The sequence below is a fragment of the Myxocyprinus asiaticus genome, chromosome 28, assembly GCF_019703515.2.
Source record: "Myxocyprinus asiaticus isolate MX2 ecotype Aquarium Trade chromosome 28, UBuf_Myxa_2, whole genome shotgun sequence".
Classification (NCBI taxonomy): domain Eukaryota; kingdom Metazoa; phylum Chordata; class Actinopteri; order Cypriniformes; family Catostomidae; genus Myxocyprinus; species Myxocyprinus asiaticus.
In genome coordinates, this window is record NC_059371.1 from 770,001 (window position 1) to 789,190 (window position 19,190).

The 19,190-nt window shown below is 39.4% G+C and overlaps 1 protein-coding gene across 4 annotated transcripts in view; it reads left to right on the plus strand.

Annotated features, from left to right (window-relative positions):
- Nucleotides 1-15,847, plus strand: part of samhd1 (SAM domain and HD domain 1) — a 72,271-nt gene extending 56,424 nt beyond the window's left edge. For all 4 annotated transcript variants that reach the window (XM_051660412.1, XM_051660413.1, XM_051660415.1 and 1 more), the window contains 7 exons: nucleotides 10,212-10,303; nucleotides 10,384-10,499; nucleotides 13,105-13,244; nucleotides 13,735-13,824; nucleotides 13,909-14,013; nucleotides 14,112-14,249; nucleotides 14,838-15,847. In XM_051660412.1, the coding sequence (XP_051516372.1) occupies nucleotides 10,212-10,303; nucleotides 10,384-10,499; nucleotides 13,105-13,244; nucleotides 13,735-13,824; nucleotides 13,909-14,013; nucleotides 14,112-14,249; nucleotides 14,838-15,023 (867 nt within the window). In that variant the 3' untranslated portion in view covers nucleotides 15,024-15,847. The remainder of the gene's footprint in view (nucleotides 1-10,211; nucleotides 10,304-10,383; nucleotides 10,500-13,104; nucleotides 13,245-13,734; nucleotides 13,825-13,908; nucleotides 14,014-14,111; nucleotides 14,250-14,837) is intronic.
- The last annotated feature ends 3,343 nt before the right edge of the window (nucleotides 15,848-19,190 follow it).

The following is a 19,190-nucleotide window of genomic DNA, read 5'->3' on the forward strand; positions in this document are numbered from 1 at the left end:
CCCCTTGCCTGTGATTGGAGGTCTCTCTGCGTCGGCAGGTGCCAGAGTTCCCCTTTCAGCATTCCGAATATTTCCAACAGCCATGGCCGATTGTGCCACCACATATGTAATTTTTAACCCTTGTTCGCACACCCTCACAGATATGAGGAATGAGGTGTACAAGAGGGAATGCGTAAAGTAGTACGTTCAGCCACTGGTGAGCCAGCGCATCTATCCCCAAGGGCACATCTAGGTCACGAATCGAGAAAAACATCTTGCACTGCACGTTTTCATGCGAAGCGAACAGATCTACGGCAGCCCTTCCAAACTGTGCACAAATCATCTCTATCACCCAAGGATGCACTGTCCATTCCTGGTTGGAAATTGAGGTCTGGACAACAGATACACCCCCAAATTCAGGTGCCCGGGAACATATGTTGTGCTCAATGAACTCAGGTGATTGTCTGCCCACATTAGAATTATATGGGCCATCTGATGGAGGTGCTTGGAGCACGTTCCCCCTTGGCGATTTATGTAATACACTACCGTAGTATTGTCCGTTCTCACTAGAACATGATGTCCATGAATGAAAGGTAGAAAGTGCTTTAGGGTGAGGTACACAGGGAGTAACTAAGAAAATGTATATGATACTGACTCAGAAAAGTTAACCATTTGCCACTCGCTCCACGCCCCTCCAGCAATGCTTCCCAGACCGTGAGGGATGCGTCTGTTGTGATGACTTTGCGAGTTGTAATCACGCCTAACGTCACGCCCCTGGCTAACAGGGCTGGATCCCTCCACACCTGAAAAGCTCTGAGGCATGCACAAGAGATTAAAACAGTCTTGTTCCTGTGCATGCCCCGCTTTGCATCCATGTTCAAAGAATGTACCCATATATCAACGTTTCTCATAAATAAACCCAGCGGAATGACGGCAATCATAGAAGCCATCAGTCCGAGCAGACGCAGGCACAAACAAAAATGCACTTTCGCTTTGGGATGAAAGCATGAGAGGCATTCCTGAAATGCCTTTACCCTTCCTTTCGACACCTTTGCTTTAAATGTGACTGAGTTCAAAGTGAGCCCCAGGAAATCTATACTCTTGAGTCAGAGTAAATACACTTTTCTGATGGTTGATTATAAACCCCAGAGACTGCAGGTGACAGACGAACATTAACGTGTATTCCCTCGCCTGTTGTTCCATTGCCACACATATTAGGTAATTGTCTATATATGCCGTGATTATCAGCCCCTTCTCCCTTAACGGGGCGATCGCAGCTTTGGCAATTTTCATGAACACACTTTGGGCCGGAGTCAGACCGAATGACAGAACTGAACATTCAAAGGCCTGGCCTTTTGAAGGCAAAACAAAGGAACTTCCTGTGTGGTTTGTGATTTGACCCATGTGAAAATATGCATCTTTCATGTCTATTTTTGTAAACCAATCTCCCTGTAGTAACAACTTGTGGTGCGTCAGCATTCTAAATGAGTATTTCCTCATGTAAGCGTTCAGGACCCTCAAATCCAGAATTGGACGCAAACCCCCATCTTTTTTGGGAACCAGAAAATAGCGGCTGTAAAACCCTGACTGTTCCTCTGATTGTTCACTCGTTTTGACAGCAGAGAGACGATCTCGTCTCGTTGGACCTGCGCCAAGCTCTCTAATAATAATAATTATAATAATAATTTTCTTTATTTATCACACATTATACATTTTGCACATATACGGTGAAATTCTTCTTTTTCACATATCCCAGCTAGGCTGGGGTCAGAGTGCAGGGTCAGCCATGATACGGCGCCCCTGGAGCAGATAGGGTTAAGGGCCTTGCTCAAGGGCCCAACAGTGGCATCTTGGCAGTGCTGGGGCTTGAACCCCCAACCTTCTGATCAGTAACCCAGAGCCTTAACCGCTGAGCTACCACTGCCCTCTATTACCCTTGACTGCAACACGCCTCTGAAACGCCGGTGAGCGTTTCACAGATTGCAACCTGTAACCCCTCCCTATTGTGCCGAGCATCTACACGCAGATTACTTAAGCATGCCACATCGGGAGTGAATGAGAAAGCATCCCCACTGTCAGAGCAGCACATTGAGGACATTTGGGGATGGGCACTGAAAATGCCCCTGTGACAGGAAGGGGATATGGATTCCCCAATTGTTTTGAATTTAAATCCTCCTTTATTGGATTTTGAAATTTTTTGTGCAAAACAATTTTTTGTTTTCAAAGCTTGTGTTGCAAACATTAATTGGGCCACTGTTTGAACAGGGCTCTTAGCCTTTATTATTTTTTGCATGTTAGAGTGCTTGTGTGACATGAATACAGAATTGACTGCCTATGGGCAGTGAGAATACATTGTGGGCATTTCTCTGAACTTTGCCCTGTTTTCAACAGACCCCTCACTACAAGTGGGGATAACTTTGAACGAGAGGAGGCAGGGCGAACTATCACCGGGCTCACTTCTCTCAGGGGATTGAAGGGCAAGCACGTAGCTACCCCTGCTTCTTTTTCATGGGGTGGTTGTGTCCCTCAGGTCTTTTCGGTGCAGGAGGATGAGGTCTCCTTGCCCAAGCTCCTTGTGGTACAGCAACATTAGGAGCATGCTCTGGCAGATGGTCTGTATTCTGAGGGCATTTAGGAGGTGCCCAGTGTCTTTGTCGAAACGACTTCAAAAAGAGAACTATGCTGAACGCAAATTACACACACAATGATCTTGCAGGCTGAATTCTGAGCACTATACAGTGGAGGACGCAGCTGACCACCTTCATATGACACATCTGCCGGGACTGAACAGCATTAATTCCATTATTGTGATCCAGACACATGTATCATCTCTCTTAACATGAAAGTGTGCTCAACTGCACCGCACATCTGGATACATGACAGGTTATACCACTCTTCTCCATCATTTGATCATTATTTGATGAATTTCTGCTGAAATAATCGATAATAAATCTACACAAATTTCTTATAAACAAAACTTGGTTTACCGCCTTGTTTCATTTGGTGGTAATTTTGTGAATGAAGCGCAAATTACAATGAGCCTAATTTACATCGAAAGAAGGTGTGTTTGCGAGGAAAGGAATGTATATGACTAAATAGATTGTGGGTGGTTAGTGTATAAGACGCAGGTGTTTGCGCAGAAATACCACGCACAAAAGTGCCACAACTGTTTAGTGAATTTCCCCCCCACTGTGGTTCTGGAAGCACAGTTTACACCAAGAAACATACAGGATGAACAAATGACTCCTATGAGCTGGTTCTTTTTAGAGAATAAAAACATACAGGGCCAGATTAATCCCATCCAATCAGGGCACTGTGGCAACTGTTTAATTGCCTTTGGTCTGGAAAGCTCACTAAACAGTGCAGCGCATTGAATTTTTTATTTAATGTTTATTGAGTTAAGTTTTTAGAATCATTATCATCAGGTGTAAATAAGGTGCAGACCGCTACTGAAGCAGCTCATAGACGGCGCTGTCACGTGGCACCTGATACTTTTTGCAGCGTTGTTCAGTAAGGGTCTATCATAAATGATTATTTTTGGTTGAGGACTTAAAAATATATGTTCTATAGATACTGCTGTGGCGTATTTCTATTCACAAGTACAAATCTTTGCAATCAGTTTTAAATAAAGATTTTTGCCCAGAGGAAAAATGTCTCATGAGATAACTTAATCCATCCAATAAAAGTGTTCCCGAAACCGTATATTTCCAAAATCTTAAAAAATATAATCCCATTCTACCATATCAAACGACTTTTCGGCTTTAAGTGAGATGGCAGTGACCAGAGTCTGATCATTCTCCCCTGACCACATGATATTGATGAAACACCTAATGTTATCAGAAGAGCTGTGGCTCTGAATAAACCCCACTTTATATGTATAAGAGATGTCATAACGTAATCGGTTAGCCAGGATTTTTGACAATATTTTTACATCTAGCTGGATCAGGGATATTGGACGGTAACTCTTACACTCGCTTGGATCTTTGTCCTTTTTAAGAATCAGACTGATCCGGGCTTGTCATGGTTGGCGGAAGCTTCCCATTCTTTAATGATTCCAAATAAAATTCGAACAAAAGTGGAGCCAGTTCTGTAGCATAAGATCTAACAAATTCAGCAGCAAAGCCGTCTGGCCCCGGAGCCTTGCCTGTAGGCGAGGCCTTAACTCGCCAAGCTCCACCAAGGTTATCTCAGAATCAAGAGAATTTTTTTGCTCAGTCGTCAGTTTAGGGAGTTCTAATGGTTCCACAAAGTTTCTAATATCTGTTTAGACTGTTGTTCTGATGGCCTCAGAGAATTGACCCAATTGAAATACAGATATAATAAAAGTTTTGGCTATTCAGGGCAAGACAGTCATACTTTGTGTCGGGGGACAAAGCAGGGAAGCTTTTGGCTAGATACATAAAGCAGAGAGAGTCTTTTTCTACCATTCCCTCAGTGAAATCTGCTGGTGGGGAAATATTTACCTCTGCCGTTGATATTAATAATGCTTTTAAAGAATTTTATCTTGATCTTTATAGTTCCACGTCTTCGTCTACTGATGAAGATATTAGGAACTTTGTGGAACCATTAGAACTCCCTAAACTGATGAACAATTCTCTTGATTCTGAGATACTTTGGAAGAGCTTGGTGAGGTAATTAAGGCCTTGCCTACAGGTAAGGCTCCGGAGCCAGATGGTTTGCCACTGAATTTTTTTAGATCTTATGCTACAGTATTGGCTCCACTTTTGTTAGAAGTTATACGGAATCATTCAAGAATGGAAAGCTTCCGCCAACCATGACACAAGCCCGGATCAGTCTGATTCTTAAAAAGAACAAAGATCCAAGCGAGTGTAAGAGTTACCGTCCAATTTCCCTGATCCAGCTAGATGTAAAAATATTGTCAAAAATTCTGGCTAACCGATTAAGTAAAGTTATGACATCTCATTTACATATAGATCAGGTGGGGTTTATTCGGGGCCGCAGCTCTTCTGAGAACATTAGGCGTTTCATCAGTATTATGTGGTCAGTGGCAAATGATCAGACTCCAGTCGTGGCCATCTCACTTGATGCTGAAAAGGCATTTGATAAGGTAGAATGGGGCTTTTTAAGATTTTGGAAATATACGGGTTCGGGAATAGTTTTATTGGATGGATTAAGTTACTTTATAGACACCTGGTAGCGGCGGTACAAACAAATGGATTAATTTCAGATTATTTTACTCTGGACAGGGGCACCTGGCAGGGTTGCCCTCTTTCCCCGTTATTGTTCTGTCTTGCCCTGGAACCATCAGCATCTGCGATAAGAAGGGAAGATGATTTTCCAGGGGTGGTGGTGGGAGGTATGGCGCATAAGCTTTTGCTTTATGCAGATGATATTTTATTATTAGTCTCTGACCCCATTAGATCTATGCCTTGCCTCCATAGAATTATTAATTTCTTTTCTAAATTCTCGAGATACAAAGTCAACTGGTCTAAATCCGAAGCTTTAGCTCTGACAGTGTACTGCCCAGTAACGGCTTTCCAGCCGGGCACTTTCCAGTGGCCTAAACAGGGCATTACGTATTTGGGCATTTTATTCCCAGCAAATTTGTCTGATTTAGTTAGATAATTTTGACCCCTTAATAAAAAGGTTTTTGAGCCATGTGGGCAGGTGGGCTTTATTACATGTATCTATGATTGGTAAAGTTAATGTTATTAAAATGAATTGTATTCCAAAATTCAACTACCTGCTACAATCTCTCCCTGTAGATGTCCCCCTCTCTTATTTCAAGCAATTTGATAGCATAGCGAAGTCCTTCATTTGGAATGGTAAGTGTCCCAGATTAAATTTCAACAAGTTACATAGGCCGATTGACAAAGGTGGGCTAGGTCTACCTAAGATTTTGTTTATTATTATGCATTCGGTGTCAAACATTTGGCCCATTGGTTGCTTCCACCTGAAAGAGCCCCTCCCTGATTCTATATTGAACAGGAAGTTCTTACCCCTATTTTGCCATTGCAAAGCCTTTCTATCAGACTAATTGGAGAAGTTGTTACACCCCGTTATCTCGCATTTGCAGTTGGCATGGACAAAAGTGTCCAGAGGGTTTAATTCGGACATTTATTTAAATGTTGCCTCAAGCATATGGCTGAACCCTAAATTATGTATCAAGTCCCCTTTCTGCTGGTCAGAGTGGATTGTGAGGGGGTTACTACACTTGGTGACCTGTATGAGAGTGGAGTGTTGAGATCTTTTGAGAATTTGGGTCATCTATTTGGGATTCTCAGATCTCAGTTTTATAGGTATTTACAGCTGCACCACCTGCTCTGTATTGTTTTTGGAAGTAGCACACACCCCTAAAGCGGCAGATACCCTGGGAGAGGTGATTACTGCTTTTGGAAAAGGTCATGAGGCATCAGTGTATTACTCCATACTAATTCAGAGTCTGGGGACGGAGATTTAACTTCTATCAAGAGATTATGGGAGAAAGATTTAAACTTGGTATTGGAGGAAGGAGTGTGGGCTAGGATTCTAAAAAATATCAAGTCTGCATCTAGAGATGCAAGGGTTTGGCTTATGCAATTCAAGATTTAATTGGAGCCCCTCTAGCTTATTCAGGCTTGGTCTTAAAGACACACCCACCTGCTGGCGATGCCAATCAGAAGTTGGAGACACAACCCATGTCTTTCGGGGGTGTGTAAAGATCCAAGATTTTTGGTTGAAGGCTCAGAGTTATTTGTGTGATGTTTTGGGCACTCAAATTGTACTTTGCCCCAGACTTTGTATTTTGGGCGATGGGGCGGTCGTAAATTTAGGGGACAAATATATAATAAATTGGGTTCTGACTAGTATTATGATTGGCAGACAAATTATTTTAAGGGGTTGGAAGTCGGACGGATTGCCATCATTTCCAGAGTGGTATGCGGAGATGGGGAGGGTGGCAGCTTTCAAGGAGGTGGTAGGTAGAAGGCTGGGGTTTGGGGACTTGTTTATCAGAAGGTGGGGTTGGTACTTGGCAGTTTTGGGGTACTCTCAGGTAAGGGAATGGGAGAGAGAAGTTTAGTTTAATTATGTATGTTTATTATATATTTAATTATTATTTTTATTTATTTTTTGTGTGTGTGTATTATTTTATGTAACCACGGGGGTGTTCGTTAGGGGTTGGTGTTTGGAGAGGGATATTAATGGGGGTTAAATGTTGATTCGGTGTGTATGTGTTGTGTTTTTCTCTGTTTTTTCTTTGAATAAATAAAAAATGTTAATTATAAAAAGGACTGAGTCCATCAAAAAATTGAAGTCTCCTCCCAATATTATATCATGAGGGGTGCCAGTGGCTTGCAACATCCCTTCAAGATCTATAAAAAAGCTCTGATCATCAATGTTAGGTGCGTAAATATTAGCCAAAATCAACCTTTGCCCCTGAATGTCTGCTAAAACAATAATGACTCTTCCTAATTTATCTTTACTCTGTTTGAGACATTTGAATTGTAGATGTTTAATTATCAATGTAATGACTCCCCTGCTCTTACTTGAGCCAACACTAAAGAAAACATGTCCACCTCATATCTTCCCAAATTTTTCAGCTTCCTGTGGGGAAAGATGCATTTCTTGAAGAAACACTATATTATATTTCTTACGTTTAAGAAAAGAAATAACCTTCCTTCTTTTTATGGGGTGCCCCAACCCATTCACATTCCATGTGGAGAGAGACAATCCACTCATATTAACATTTGAAATGTTGACATACCAGAAAAAATATATTGTGTGTCAAAATTAAAATTGTAAAGACCACATTCCACATTGGTGCAACAATCAAACCCCGAACTTTCCCCAGAACAAATCAAACAGAAAAATGTGCGCATTAACCCCACACACGACAGCGACAACCGGCGTCCATCCTTCTAAACTCAAACAGTCCATGTACACCTGTGAGAGTCCCCACAACAACTTTGCCATCGGATTGCTCAGACCTGGTGTTTCTATACAAAAATTTGTAAAACAGAATTACACCACAGAAGATAATCTATAAAACAAACTCCAGCCAATAAGTGGAATAAGCACAAAAAAGACTATGTAGATTCATCCACTTAACTGTCTCGAGGGTGTGTGCCTCCACAAAACAAGCTCCAGCCGCTAGCGGAACCAGCACAAAACAAAAAAACGGGCCGTTCAGTTCTTCGGGCAGTCAAACCCAGTCCAATGTCCTGCAAGAAATATTCCACAAAACAAACTCCAGCCAACAGGAGGCATAAGCACCCAAAATGATCAGATTCATCCACAAGCTGTCCTGAAGAAATTATTCTACACAAAACAAACTCAAGCCGCTAGGCAGAACCAGCACAAAACTAAACGAAAAAGGCACCCAGTTTCCTCGAGTAGTCAAGTGAATGTTCAGTGAGACAGGTCCACTAAGCGGCAACACGAAAATCACCAAATGGCTTACTCACTAGATTGTCTTTATGTAGGACAATGCTTGCTGCGGGCATGTAAATCCTCTAAGGCCATCCTTAGTATCTATTCTCAGTTTGGCCGGAAACATCAGAGCAAAAGTAACCTTCCACTGATGTAAGAGTTCCTTGCATTCCCTGAATCGTTCACATTTCTCTCGTCGAATTCACAGTCTGGGAACAAGAAAATGTTGTGGTTCTTCCAAGAAAGCCTTCCTTTACTCCTCACCTCGTGTAACACAAGATCTTTATCAGATGATCTCAGGAATTTGGCCAGAATTGATCGGGGCCTGTCTCCCTCAGCGGATCTGCGAGCTGAAACCCTGTGAGCTCGCTGGATTTCCAGCTTATGGCCTGTTATGTCAAGCAGACTTGGGAAGAGCTCGTCTAGGAATTTGACCATATCTCAGCCTTCCTCATGCTCAGGAATTCCAACAATTCGGACGTTGTGTCGTCGATTAAGATTCACCAAAAACGCTTTTCAGATCTATCTTGGTCGCTAGCGGATTATCAGATAATTCCCTCTCCGATGACTCCAGATAATCGATCTGTTTCTCGATGTCTGATAATCTTGTAACCAACTCAGAGAATTTAGTCTCCATGGAAGTGATCGATCGACGTATCACAGCAAGATCCTTCAAGTCTGCAACGACCTTCATCAGCATTGTCGACACATTCATCAATTCACGCCGGATTTCTTTCAGTTCACCGTCCGAACTGAGTCCGCGGCTTTCGGCCTGCCGCTTCGGGGAATCAGCTTGAGCACGTAAGTGTCTTTTAATGTTTCCAGAGCCCGAGGGTTTTGAATTTTTTGACACATTGTCTTCCTAGAACAGCCAAGAATCAGGGCCTATCAAATCTCACTGGTTTATGACACAAATAGTATTAAAACTAGCACATGTCCGCTCCTCGCATGCTGTCACGTGACTCCTGATGGGGTGGTTATTAAAGTAGGTGATAAATATACAAAAAGCTGGGTCCAAACTAGTTGAATGATTGGCAAACAGATAATTCTTAGAGGATGGAAGTCAAAGTTACGTGGGGGTTAAAAGGGGATAATGGTTGATTCTGTACATATATATTGTGAAAAATAAAAGTGGTGTAACCAAAAGTGGTGTTGGTAAAAGATATAAAATTTACACAAGTGTACACAAATTAATTATTCATTTTTAAACGTTTTCAAATACATTTTTCAAGGTAAAATATTTCTTATAAATATCATGAAGTTTTTTGTCACAAATATCAAGAAGTTTTCTCAGGGTTTCACCATATGACCTGAACAAAATGTCATAATGTCAAAATTTTGATTTTTAATAATTTGACAAAATAATATTTCTTTAAAACTTCACACACTGTCATGAGGGTCTTATGTTGTTTTGTAAAATGACAACAAAATGTCAACCTACATATTGGACTTTGATTGGTGGACAAAAATTATTCATATATTAAGCATATTTTAAAACAAAATTGTTTCACAAATTTTTTTAAATTAAATCTTTTTCATCACTTCTCATGCCAACATTTATTTTTTCAAGAATTTCATCATTTGATGAGACTTTGTCTCCAGACGGTTACACCGCATTATTTTTTTTTTTACTTTAAGCCTGAGAGAAAATATAAAAATGACTTTGAGCTCAGAAATTGAAAACATGTTCATCATCCTAGAAGAGCTGTATTCAAGTCACTGCTGAATTTATTTTGAATAATTTAATAGATCTGGACAAACAAAACAAAAAAAGTCCCTGATGCCAAACGATTACTGAAAACAAAGGAAATGCATCATGTGCAAATGTGATTTTGTGGTTTGAATTCTTCTACTCCTTACAGGAAGTTGGTAATCTCTATGACATGTTTCACACCCGTAACTGCCTCCATCGACGAGCATATCAGCACAAAGTTGGCAACATCATTGAGATCATGTATGTATCAGGATCATCGAACACGAGCACATTTTTCAGCTTCAGAGGTTGATGTGAATATTCTGGTGTGTGTTTGTCAGGATTACAGAAGCCTTCGTAAAGGCTGATCCTCATATCTGCATCCAGGGTTCCTCTGGCAAGATATTCACAATCTCTTCAGCTATAGAAGACATGGAGGCCTACACCAAACTCACCGGTAGTTTTCGACCAATAATGTCTTTTCAGTATGATTGAGAGAAGTTTGTCTGAAGTAATGCATTTTTACACTCGGTGACCACTTAATTATGTACACCTGTACACCTACTTATCGATGAGATTATCTAATCAGCCAATCGTGTGGCAGCAGTGCAATGCATAAAATCAGGCAGATACAGGTCAGGAGCTTCAGTTAATGCTCAAATCAACCATCAGAATGGGGAAAAATGTTATCTCAGTTATTTTGACCGTGGCATGATTTTAGGTGCCAGGCGGGCTGGTTTGAGTATTTCTGTAACTGCTGATCTTCTGGGATTCAGAAAGCTGTGGCTGCAGTGGGCCTACCATCTGTGTACCTCAGCAGAAATCAAGATTCATCAGACCAGGCAATGCTTTCTTTCAATGTCCAGTTTTGGTGAGCCACTGCAGCCTCAGCTTTCTTTTCTTGGCTGACAGAAGTGGATCCTGATGTAGTCTTCTGCTGTTGTAGCCCATCCGCCTCAAGGTTTTACATGTTTGCATTCTGAGATGCTATTCTGCTCAGTACAATTGTGCAGATTGGTTATCTGAGTTGCCGTAGTTTTCTGTCAGCTCGAACCAGTCTGGCCATTCTCCGTTGACCTCTCATCAACAAGGCATTTCTGCCCGCGGAACTGCCACTCACTGGATGTTTTTTGTTTTTTGTTTTTGGCACCATTCTGAGTAAACTCTAGACTCTGTTGTGTATGAAAATCCCAAGAGATCAGAAGTTACAGAAATATTCAAACCAGCCCGTCTTGCACCAAAACTCATGCCACGGTCAAAATCACTGAGATTACTTTTTTCCCCATTCTGATGGTTGATGTGAATATCAACTGAAGCTGCAGACCCGTATCTGCATGATTTTATGCATTGCAATGCTGCCACACAATTAGCTGATTAGATAATTGCATCAATAAATAGGTGTACATGTGTACCCAGTCACTGAGTGTATTTCATGCGATTTAAAGACCAGAAATGAGAAAATGTTACTTGCTGAAAGATTGTTGACAAAAAATAATTTGGTATTTTGGTATATTTTTGGTAATTTGGTATTTAATTTATAATTAGGGCTGTCAATGAAAACAAAAAATAATCAAATTAATTACATGATCAAATTAGTTACAAATATATGCTTAGACAATCTCACAAATGAAGATAATTCAAAGACATTTGTGTCAGATGAACGAGTGGACATAAGTCAATGTATTGTTTGCTTTACTTCCATAGCATTGAGCAGAAGCCTGTCACTGGACTTAGTCCACAGCAATCCATTCTGCAGTCAAGTTTGTTTACATGCACAGTTATAAGCAAGCTACAGCAAGATTTGCATAGTCGAGCTACAGTCTTCATCTGTCTGTCCAAATGTACACTACATAATGTGTAATATTTGCAGGAAGGACATTAAATCTAGGTTAAATACACATCGCAGATGGCTCACTTTCTTCCAGCTAAATACGGGACATTGATTAATTGGACATTCTAATAAACCTAGAACCTAACACAAAAATGTTTAACGTGTCTTAATGTACTAATACAACAAGCAGGCAGAACCAAATTTCTCAATTATTTTGCCAAAAAAAACAAAACCAAAATATATAATTTTTTTTTTTTTTTTTGTGGTAAAAAAAAAAAGATTTGGTCTTCAAACATCCCTTATGTTTTTTTTTTTGTTTGTTTTTTTTATGGGAGAGAAATTTGATTATAAATGTTGGAATTTAAGATGAAATGCAGTGGTGAGATCCTTCTTCACAAGCTCAAGGCTCCTTTCAATTTTGTTTTGGGATGCTTATTGATTTAAAAATGGAATGTTACAAACTTAGATGAACTCTTTTCGAAACTCCTGTAATCTAACAGGTAGGCCCAATTTTGTAATCCAATTTTGTAATCCACATTGCTTAATATAACATTTGTTTTAAAAATTATTTCAGAAATGAAGACATGCATGCAACGATTGGCTGAAGCCACTAAAACGATGTAAGAAATTTGAGATGGCAGTTATGAGTAGCGTTAAACCGGAGTGGCAACTGGAATTGAATTATGAATTAATACATACAGCAATGTAAATATTCTTACACAGGAATCACAGTGGTGAAAAACAATTACCATGTGCTCTGATGATATACAGAAGTTTTGACATAGTTTTAATTATCCTGATTTGATTGAAAACACAACAGAATATGTGCACTAATTGTCATTGATCTTCCTTGATCTTTCCTCTGCCATTGATAAGTGTAGTTAGTGGAAGTGTCTTTGTTTCAGGTCCATATCTCTTGTTTTACATTCTAATCTGTAATTTTTAACATTGAGAGTTGAATGTGAAAATGATTGAAATGCAAATAAATTCTGAATGTATGAAAGTTAACAAATGGTACAAATCTGCATCCATTATGAACAAGAACGTGTCCTGTGTGAACGGCTCTCCTTAAGGATTTTATGTACAGGTCAGGGAGGATGATTAAATGTTTTCATTTTAATTCTCTCTAGTGTTAATTCTCAGTTAGCATATTGAATTTCAGCTGTTTTATGTTATTTGAATAAAGAGTGTTTAGCTGGTTTGCTGATTTTATTATGACGTGTGTTTGTAGATCATATTTTTGAACAGATTCTGTACTCGTCCTCGCCGGAGCTGTCTGATGCTCGAGCCATCTTACAAAACATCATCTGTAGACGTCTGTATAAATGTGTAGGTCAGACCACACCAGAGACACATGTGGACATATCACAGGTACGAAACATATGGACAAAATTGTTAAAACAGATTATATTTTCCAATACTAGTTTATATTTGCATACTACTATGCTATAACCCAGGCTGCTGTCTCGCAGTGTTTGTCTCACAGTGTCCTTCATGTCAAATTTTATGTATGAACTTGTGTTGAAATCTAAGTACCCCGATCAGCCAGATACCCCTTACACTGCACTTTACCTACTTTAAACATTGTTACAATATCAATGAATCATCAAATGTTTATCTTTTTCTGTCAAGAAACATCTACTATGTTGTTAAGAAACTGCATTTCTCCAATTTTTAATATCTTTTAATTTATGAAGCATCTGTTTTCTTGGTTTTATTCAGTGTTTTATTCTAAAATATACAGTAGTTGCTTTTCTGATATGTTTTCTGAATCCAGTATGACACTTTTTTGTTTTTCCTGTAATTGTATTTATGTGACTTGAGTGCTGAATAGAAAAATAACTTCTGTGACCTCTTGCAGGAAAAACTGCGTGAATGGGAAAAGGAAGTGGCCAGTTCCAAACCCAGTGGTATCAATGGTGACCTCAGGGCTGAGGACTTTGTAGTTAGTGTATGTGAGAAACAAATTGTCCTCAGATTTTTCTTTGTGATTTTTTTTTATCTAGTCTAACATATTAATTCCTTTATTCATTAGGTCATTCACATGGATTATGGAATGAAGGATAAAAATCCCATGAACAGCGTTCACTTCTACTGCAAGAATGACCCCAACAAAGCAATCAAGATTTGCAAAAAACAGGTACACTGCAGTTTTGATCATTTCCCAATTCTTTTGGCTAGTGAAGGCAGAACACATGGTGTAAATCCAGCATCCCTGATGCATTGGTCTCATTCCAGGTGTCAAAACTCCTTCCGGAGCGCTTTGCTGAACAGCTCATTAGGGTTTACTGTAAGAGGACGGATGACAAGAGTCTTGAAGTGGCAAAGAAGTACTTTGTCCAATGGTGCATGGACAAGAACTTCACTAAACCACAGGTAACATTCACTTCATGTCAATTCAGCTGGTAGGTTGCAGGTCTGTTCTGATAGGGTTGTGGACAGCAGGGAAAAACTATATCTATATTGCTAAATGCAAATAAGAAAAGTAAACTAATCATACAGTATAATCATGCAATATATTATATTAGTTCAATAAATAGGCTTAACAACTTTTAAAAAGGCAGAAAACACTTTCCATATTTTTTCTTGTTTTGGCATCAAAGGCTGTGCATCCCATCAAACTCTACAATAATTTGGTGGAGATTCATCTGGCACTTGGTTATATAAATACTAGTGCAATATTTGTTCCATGTGTTAGGCTGGTAAATCGCACTTCTTTTGTTCATGCATTTAGAAAATGTTCCTATTAATCATGTAATGTGATGTTAAAAGTTTTGTTAGCATAGATGTGATAATATTACTAGTTAATTGTTATATAAATACATTTGAATGTCTTATTTAAAGGGCATTTTTGTTTACATTTTGTACGATAAAAACTATTTAGTGCTGTGTTGGTTGCCACTGAACCAAAACCAGTTGAGAAGCACTGCTGTACATGTAATAATGTGAACGTGTCTGTTCCAGGATGGAGATATAATTGCTCCAGAGCTAACCCCGCTCAAACGGGACTGGCACACCCAGGAACAAGACAATGATGGCAGTGAGGAAGATGACAAGTATCCAGGAATTAGAGATGGAACACCCAGAAAAACTGAACGTCATGTAAAAGTTAACCTTTTTCAGGCTAAGGGAGAAGATATAACTCTCTGACCAATATTACTGGCCATTGGAAGTTATCTCTGAATGAACAGTGTGTTGTATTTTCAGCTTTTTATGTTTATAGTTGTTGTTTTTTTTTTTTTAAAGACGCTTCCATCGGTCTGTCTAGAATGATCATGTGTCTCTTACCCTTTGTTTTTTTATTGGTTAAATGCTGATCATCTAGAGAAGCTAGTGAGATGCATTTTGACACTTATTTAAAACTTTTGTTATTACATTTTGTTATCTAGGACTCTGTTACATTTTCTTTTCTCGAATATTGTAGCGCGACTCTGCTCACTATGTGAGAAGACTAAAGAATCTGCTACACTCTCAGGTCCTCAAACATTTAAATGTGTTTACATCTGACATTTAATCAGGACATAAAATCAAGAGGACTTCATTGTAATCACATCTGTATATCAGCAAGCACACTTCAGTTTTCATATTTGCAGTACTGTTTTTAGAACAGTATTGGTTTGTGCTGTTGTGACCTCTTGTGCTCAGGGATTTACTTTGGGCTTCCTTCAAATGTTTTCCCTGCTCGTTTAAAACAATGTCTCCTTGAGGGTGACATGCTTTTCAGTAATGTTTCATTCTATTATGAAATTAAAATTGTCTTTCAATCGCAGCACAATCACATCAGGCCAAAATGGTTCAGAATATGGTAAAATGGTGTTTTTTTTTTTTCCACAACCATAGAGGATGTTAGTTACAGCATCATATTAACTTTTTCAACTAACTTTGACTTTCTGAAGTGTAGTTTGTGTGGAGTGATGTTGTGTATTTGACCAAGACCGAATTTCTACTCTGTGGAATTAAAATTTTAAGTTGCATTATAATGAATATCTCAATCATAAATATTGAACCAGGGCTGTATGCCTTTATTCAAGTGATTTCCAATGTTGAAAAGTTAACTGAAGGCAGGTTTAAGCAGACTGCAGTCCATCTTAACTAATCCAGCCAGAGCAGCAAGCTCTTGTATATCAAAGCTTTACCAAACACATGCTGCTTCCACAAATGTGATGTAGTGTCGCTGATAGAGGGATTATTATTTTGTTTAAAAAAATTTAAAAAAATCAAGGTTGTTTTTTTTAGAGGGTGTTGGTTTGCACCTTTGTTGTACAAAATGTACCACATATGTGTTTGTTCCAAAGAATACCATTATGATATGTATTAAAGGTGCACTCAGGTTTTGATAATTAAAACAGTTTTACACCAAAAGACATGAATAGCATTTTTTTAGAAATATGTTCTCATTTCTGAAATTGTGCATCCTTATTTCATCTCCTTGTTCCTTTTCCTTGTTTCCTTGCTCCACCCTCTTTATGAAATGAGGAAAGGATGGAAGGAAAGGAAATGACGACAGAGGAATCGAAGCCAGACTGATTTGCAAAATGAAATGTCCTGCTCAATCGCACGTCGGTTTACAATGTTTTTGCACAGCTGCGGTACCTCGATGTTCATGCCATTTGTTATTTAAACTATTTATAAACGTTTTCATAATAAATCCAAATAATACAAGATGATCTGTTGAAGTATGTGACAATTATGGTTTATTTAAAATGCAAAGGTGGGGGATCACGTGATGCCATGCGAGAAGCAGACGTGTGAATTATGAGCTCTGCGCACTTTGCTGTTTTTTTTATTATTTTTATGTTATAATCTGGTGAGATTCAATACACCCAGTACATATGTGTTCTTTGAGGTAAACATGGCAAAGAAGTCCAAATCCTCTGGCTCTGGAGACATTAAAAGACACTTACATGCTCAAGATGAAACCTCTGGGCCTGCAGACCGGGGACTCGATTTGGAAGGCTCGTCGGGTGATGAAATCCAGCATCAACTGTCCAAAATCTCGGTGATGCTGACGAAAGTTGTTGCTGACTTGGAGGATCTCGCTGTAATACATCAATCGATTAAGGCGATGGAAACAAAATTCTCTGAGTTGGTCACAAGAGTGTCAGAAGTTGAGAAACGAATCGATTATCTGGAGTCTTCGGAAAGGGCATTATCCGCTAATCCGCCCGCGTCCAAAATAGTCGTGGAACATTTTTTGGAAAAACTTGAAGATTTGGAAAATAGAAGAAGGCCGAGATATGGTGAAATTCCTAGATGAGCTCTTCCCGAGTCTGCTCGACATAACAGGCCATAAACTGGAAATTGAGCAAGCTCACAGATCTGCTGAGGGAGACAGGCCCCGATCAATTCTGGTCAAATTTCTGAGATCATCCGATAAAGATCTCGTGTTGTGCCAGGCGAGGAGTAAAGGAAAGCTTTCTTGGAAGAATCACAATATTTTCTTGTTCCCGGACTTTGCAAATGCGACGAGAGAAACGCGATCGATTCAAGGAATGTAAGAAACTCTTACATAAACGTAAGATCACTTTTGCACTGATGTTTCCGGCCAAACTGAGAATAGAAACGGAGGGTCGCAGGGTATTTACGTGTCCAAAGCAAGCACTGTCTTTTATAAAAACAATGGGTGAGTAAGGTATTTGGGGTTTTTCGTGTAGCTCCAGAGTGGATTAACTTGCTTTGTGTACTCTGGCTGTCTGAGGAAGCTTGGTGCCATTTTTGTTTCTTTTTGTGTTGGTTCCACCTAGCGGCTCGAGTTTGTTTTTGGCATGACTCCAGGAAACTTTTGCATGGACGGATCGCTTTTACACTGACGTTCCCGGCCAGATTGAGAATGGACACTAAGAATGACTGCAAAATATCTTCATACCTACACAAAGGATGTCTTTTATATAGTTGACGGACTAAGTCATGGTGTTTTTCTTTTCTTTTTTTTAAAATTTTTTTATGCAGCCTCCGAGTGAATTTGACTCGCTCAATACACACTTGACCATTCGAGAAATCAGGGTGTCTGTTTTGTCTTTTGTGGTTTTTTTTTTTTTTTTTTTTTTTTTTTTTTTTTTTTTTGGTTCCGACTGGTGGCTGGAGCTTGTTTTGTGGAATAACACTCCTTCGGATCAGCTGTGGATGAATCTGATCGTTCTTTGTGCTTACGCCTCCTGTTGGCTGGAGTTTGTTTTGTGGAGTATTTTTAAGGGACATTAGAATGATTACGTCATTTGCTGCACTCATAACAGCTGGCTCACTGAACACTTGTTTATCTGTCCGAGGAAACTGAACGGCTTTATATCAGCTGGAATTTGTTTTGTGGAGGAACACACCTTCAAGATAGTTCTGTGAATGAATCTACATGTTCTTTGTGTTTATTCTGCCTATTGGCTGGGGTCTGTTTTACAAAGTATTTTCTGTTATGTGGTGTTGCCTTACAAAATTTGTGCAGAAGCAGCGGAAATTAATAATCCGATGGCAAAGTTGTCGCGGGGGATTTCGTATGTGTACATGGACCTTTTCAGTTTAGAGGGATTAACGGCAGTTGGCGCTGTCGTGCGCGGGGTTAATGTGCACGTTTTTCTTTTTTCTGTTTGTTTTGTTCGGAGGTAAGTTCGGGGTTTGACTGTTGTAATAATGTTGGAATGTGGTCTGTATAATCTTGTTTTTAACACACGATTTATTTTTTCTATTATATCAAAATGTCAGTTGTTAATATGAGTGGATTGTCTCTCTCCACATGGAATGTGAATGGGTTGGGGCACCCCATAATAAGAAGGAAAGGTATTTCTTTTCTTAAACGTAAGAAATATGATATAGTGTTTCTTCAAGAAATGCATCTTTCCCCACAGGAAGCTGAAAAATTTGGGAAGATATGGGGTGGACATGTTTTCTTTAGCGCTGGCACAAGTAAGAGCAGGGGGGTCATTACATTGATAAATAAACATCTACAATTCAAATTTATCAAACAGATTAAAGATAAATCAGGACGAGTCATTATTGTTTTAGCAGAAATTCAGGGGCAAAGGTTGATTTTGGCTAATATTTACGCACCTAACGTTGATGATCAGGGCTTTTTTTATAGATCTTGAAGGGATGTTGCAAGCCACTGGCACCCCTCATGATTTAATATTGGGAGGAGATTTTAATCTATTGATGGACTCAAAGTGTGTAAGCCCCCTAGAGCAACATTGACGCTTCACTGGTCATCAGTATCCTCTGTAGGAGTGGCTTGGGAGGCACTTAAGGCGGTTCTTAGGGGCTGGATCATAAAGTATGCCTCATTCATCAAAAAAATCCAAAGCACAAGAACTTGTGGAATTGGAAGAGAAT